At 33.2% G+C, this 4,953-nt stretch overlaps 1 protein-coding gene across 1 annotated transcript; it reads left to right on the top strand.

The window, feature by feature from the left end:
* Positions 1-362: 362 nt before the first annotated feature.
* LOC130639462 (uncharacterized) lies at positions 363-1,540 on the top strand. The gene is made up of 3 exons (XM_057447081.1): positions 363-570; positions 688-816; positions 1,306-1,540. Exons 1-3 carry the CDS (start codon positions 427-429, stop codon positions 1,531-1,533), a joined length of 501 nt encoding a protein of 166 aa, XP_057303064.1. The 5' UTR covers positions 363-426; the 3' UTR covers positions 1,534-1,540.
* The last annotated feature ends 3,413 nt before the right edge of the window (positions 1,541-4,953 follow it).

A 4,953-nucleotide genomic window follows, 5' to 3' on the forward strand; every position in this document is an offset into this window, starting at 1 on the left:
GCGATGCGTAATAAAAAAAAATAGTTATGTGGTTAAACAATCAAAATAACCTTTTTAAATTGGAGAAGAATAACTTGAAGCTAGTTACATTTTTTTAGTGAGACAAATTATTATTATTATTTCTTTGGAACTAAAAAATATAAACTGTGTGAGTTATGCGAAAATACATAGAAAAATATGCTTGTCGTAACATCCTCCTCTGTTGTTATTTATTATTATTTTATTATTTATTTATTGTTATATATTTATTATTAATTTGTTGTTCCGACCATACATTCTGGAAAATTTATTTTTATTTTGTCGACCAACAGACCGTAAGTTGCTATCAACTTCACCCGTAGAACAACTAATTAATTTGAAGTCACCTTAGCCATACAACATTCGGGGAAGGCTCAAAATTGAGAACTGTGAGCGTTAAATTAAATTATGACTTTTATGTTAAAGGATGACCAGACGCTGGCAAAAACAAAGGGAATTAGTACAGAAAGCAATTCTGATGTGCTCAAAGGTAAAGAAAAGATACAAACAAGTTTAGAAAAACTAAGTATGAAAGATCAGTCTTCTGTGAATGTAAGTTTTATTGATTCTGACAATTTTAAGTTTAATCATACCACCATTCAAAAAGAGATGAATAAAATTTAAGACAAACTGTAATCGTTGAGTTAAATTCTGACTTATATGTTTAAGGGTGTCCAGACACAGGTGGAAAAAACAAAGGGGCTTGATATAGAAAGAAAACTTGACGTGCTCGGATGCAAAGAAGAGATACAAATAAGTTTAGAAGGACCAAATATGAAAGATCAGTCTTCAGTGAATGTAAGTTTTATTGATTCGATAATTTTAAGTTTAATCATAAAGCCATTAAGCATACAACATTAGATGAAGGTGCTCAACACAAACACTTTTCGCGGTAAAAAAACTATCACTTTCACGAAAGTTTCTTTTGTAAAACATGCAAAGTTTTTTTTCTGCGAAATATGGAACTTTTTTAGAAAAGGCAAAAGTTGATTCCCCTCAAAAACTAAAACAATTTATCTCCCTTTTTTGTTTAAACATCAATATACATAATATCGTCAATCTTAAACTATAATGTCATTATTTTCTATATATATGAAACTTTCAAATTCACAAAAGTTTATTACTGCGAAAATTTCTAAAAAGACTGAAGCACGAAAGTTAATTTCTGAAATTTTGCATTGATTTTGGTACCTCGAAAGTTTTTCCCTTAAAGTATGTAATATAAAAACAATGGATCAAAATTGAGAACTGTAAGCGTTAAATTAAATTATGACTTTTATGTTTAAGGATGACCAGACGCCGGCAAAAACAAAGGAAATTAGTATAGAAAGCAATTCTGATGTGCTCAAAGGTAAAGAAAAGATACAAACAAGTTTAGATAAACTAAGTATGAAAGATCAGTCTTCTGGGAATGTACGTTTTATTGATTCTGACAATTTTAAGTTTAATCATACCACCATTCAAGCACACAAAATTAGGCGAAGGCTCTTTACTCAAATGTGTATTGTAAATTAGATGAAGGCACTTGGCCCAAATATATAATAAACAGTAGGTCAAAATTTAGAACTGTAGGTGTTACTTAAGTTATAACTGATTATTCAAGGATGTTCAGATGCTGGCAAAAACAAAGGGGCTTATTGAAAGCAATTCTGATGTGCTCAAAGGTAAAAAAGAGATAAAAACAACTTCAGCAGAACCTAATCAGTCTCCATTAAATGTAAGTTTTAAAGTCTGGTGATTTTTTAGTTTGTTCATTAGGCACACAAAATCAGGTAAAGGTGCGTGGCTTTATACTCTTAAATGTACGCAAATATATCAAAAAAATTCGGTGATAAAGGTGTGTATTTATCACAGTATTTCTCTCTTTTTACCTCCCAACTTTATGTTTTAGACAACTATTCTAAATGATTCGGGTGTTCATGGTGACTTTCCGAATGTTTCTGATACTGATGACGATGATACACACATAGACAAGGTAAAAGATGAATGATACTGATACTAAGCTCTCTTTTCCAATGTGTTGCTGGAAGTTAGTAGATGTTTTTTCCTTTAAAATAATTTTTGAAGTTATACAAGGCAGCAAATTCGTTTCTCATAGATGGAGGAAGATGAGGATAGTGGTGATGATGACAAGGATTCTGACTTCGATGTATCCAGTGAAACTATCTCAAGTGAAACAGAATTTTCAACTAGTAGTGACTATGAGTATAATAGACCTGTATCACCATCACATAAAGGGAAAAAATCATGTCAACCTAGTAAATTCAAAAAATCTGATCTGTTAGGTCATAATGCTACGGGTAAGAATTGATTTTTTGTTTTAATTTGCAGAAAAAAAGAATGCACACATTTTTATTAAAATTCAACAATTAAAGATTGCAAAATAGAACTCTAAAATATTTTTTAAGTGAAATTTAATGCTTAACCTCCTGTTTCTAGCTTGATAAAGTTACTTACATGGACAAATTTGTTGGATAGAGCTTGAAACAATGATCAAAATGATTAGGTTCAGACACTTTTATGAGCAGTTGTGAAGTTACTTTAAAGGAAGAAACTTTTGCATAAAATACTTTGCAATTTCGCAATTCTTTTGCTCAAATCGTGAAAGTTAGGCTCCTCGAAAATTTCCAGAAAGCAAAAGTTTATTCCTGCAAAATAGGTTGACATTATGTTAGCATTCTTTTTTGAAACATGGTATTGTTTTACATAGCAACTAGCAGTTTACTGAAACACTGAGACAAATGTTGTTGACACCACCACGAGTTTCTCATTTAAAGTATCATGGTTTCTTTTTTACCAAGGATCTAGTTGTAAAAAAATGTGAATTTGTTTTGGTTTAGTCCATATCACTTGAAAGTTAAGTGTAAAAGCTGTTTCAAACATCATTTTGAAAAATAAGATGTGATTAATTTTATCATTTTACTTGATGAGAATGTTATTAAATTTAATGATGCATTCTGTCTTAAATTTTGCGCACCCTTGTTTAGCCTGCACAAAAATTATTGGAATTGGAAAAAAAATATGGGTGGAAGAAATCTGGAATAGTAAATAATCCTAAGCTAATGCTTGATCTGTTCTCAGCATAGATATTGTACTTTTTATGTCAAGTTTACAATGAATACTACATTGTCCTGTTGTATAAAAAGCAAATTTAGCCTTTCTTAACCGCGCAAAAGTTTAGGCCACGAAAATTAAATATATATTTATTTATTTTTAGTAATAACAGTGCCAGTTGCATTAAAAACAGAAGAAGGAGACCGCATTTATGACAGGAGGCATTACTGTTTGTATTGTGGAGAAGCAAGCTCCAAAATTGGCAGGCATTTGGAGAAACATAAAAATGAGCCAGATATTGTAAAACTAATTTCTTTAGATAAAAAGAATGACAAGAAGGAACGAAGTTCATTGATAGATAAAATACGTTTCAGGGGTGATTTCTATCAAAATTTAAAGGTTTTAGAACTAGGAGGAGAGCTGATTGTTTATCGCAGGCCAGCTGAAGGGATGAAAGTGTCATACAAGGATTATGTGCCATGCAAACATTGTCTTGCATTTTTGTTCAAAGATGATCTGTGGCGACATGTAAAAAAGTGTGAGTATAGAACAAAATCAAGATCGGATGATGCAGAATCTGAAAAAAGATGCCAATATCAAGCCGAGATGTTATTATTTCCTAACAAGGCCAAGTTGACTGATTTAGAGCTAGAAGAATTTGTGGTACGTAGAATGAGGCGAGATGAAATAACAGATGCTGTTGTTGATGATCGCCTAATTCTGACATATGGGTCATTCTTGCTCAGTGGGAAGGGTGCTAGGAAGTCAAATTATATTTCTCAAAATGTGAGGTTGATTGGGCGTTTACTGCCCTGAAGCAAATTCATCCTGACAAAATATCATTGATTGGATTTCTTCAGCCACAATATTTTGACGCTATTATGAACTGCACAAAAGATCTTGCAGGGTACTCTCTTAAAAATGAAGATGGAGAAGCTGTGCCGTCCTTTAAAATCCCTTCATTGCCCTTAAAGATGAGTTATGCGTTGAATACAATTTTAATGTTATTAAAGGGCATTGGCTTGAGAGAAAAGAATGATTTGTACTTTCGAGACTCGGATAATCTTTTATCTCTTTACAAATCGGAGTGGCATGTAAAATTATCATCAGCATCGTTGAGGACCCTCGGTACGATGGCCCTGAAGGTTCATTGTGCGCACTCACAAATTTGTGCACACGCACATTTTTTACTCAACGCACACCATTCTAATATATTTTTGTATGCATGCATGACTTTAAAATATACGCACGCGAAATTTTCCACGCGCGCCTCGAATTTGAACTTCCACGCACCTGAATAGACCCGCATTCAATAACCCGGAAAAAGTCACTGGGTCTGGATTTTATACATTTTCTCGACTACGAAAACAGAGCAGCCACTTTCACTTTCATGCATGATACTGAACAACATTGTCGAGGTAAAGTGTGAAGCTTTTATGTTATCTTTTTGCTGGCTATTCATCACTCTTTTTCCATCTAAATCCTTATCAAATCAGAGGTTTATGCTTTAATGTGCTCGAACTTTGATATAAGGATGGTGGCTTTAATTTTATGCTTGTCAGCCAGGGTGTATTTATTGACATTTTTTTCTCTTTATAAAAATGGAATCACTGTTGAAAAGAATAATCAGGGAAGAAGTAGAGCGAGCTCTCTCCTCAAATCCTTCCAGTAGTACTTTTGCACCACCAAGTACAACCACTGTCAACAGTCATGTTACCGCAAGCTGCACCACCATCACCACCAACCCTTCTATCGGCAGTAACCCTAATGCTAAACGCAGCAGAGAAACTAATGGAGACACTCAACTATCCTCCCATCCTAAAAAGGAGAAGACTGAAGTACGCCTTAATAAATTGCTGAATCAAATACAAAAGAAAACGC

This window comes from Hydractinia symbiolongicarpus, chromosome 1, assembly GCF_029227915.1.
Source record: "Hydractinia symbiolongicarpus strain clone_291-10 chromosome 1, HSymV2.1, whole genome shotgun sequence".
NCBI lineage: Eukaryota > Metazoa > Cnidaria > Hydrozoa > Anthoathecata > Hydractiniidae > Hydractinia > Hydractinia symbiolongicarpus.

What these genes read in the sequence shown, in the direction of transcription:
- LOC130639462 (XM_057447081.1), top strand. Translation starts at nt 427, where the DNA reads ATGACTTTTATGTTAAAGGATGACCAGACGCTGGCAAAAACAAAGGGA. An exon ending in AAGATCAGTCTTCTGTGAAT is followed by an intron (nt 571 to 687) that starts GTAAGTTTTATT and finishes TATATGTTTAAG; the next exon opens with GGTGTCCAGACACAGGTGGA. An exon ending in AAGATCAGTCTTCAGTGAAT is followed by an intron (nt 817 to 1,305) that starts GTAAGTTTTATT and finishes TTTATGTTTAAG; the next exon opens with GATGACCAGACGCCGGCAAA.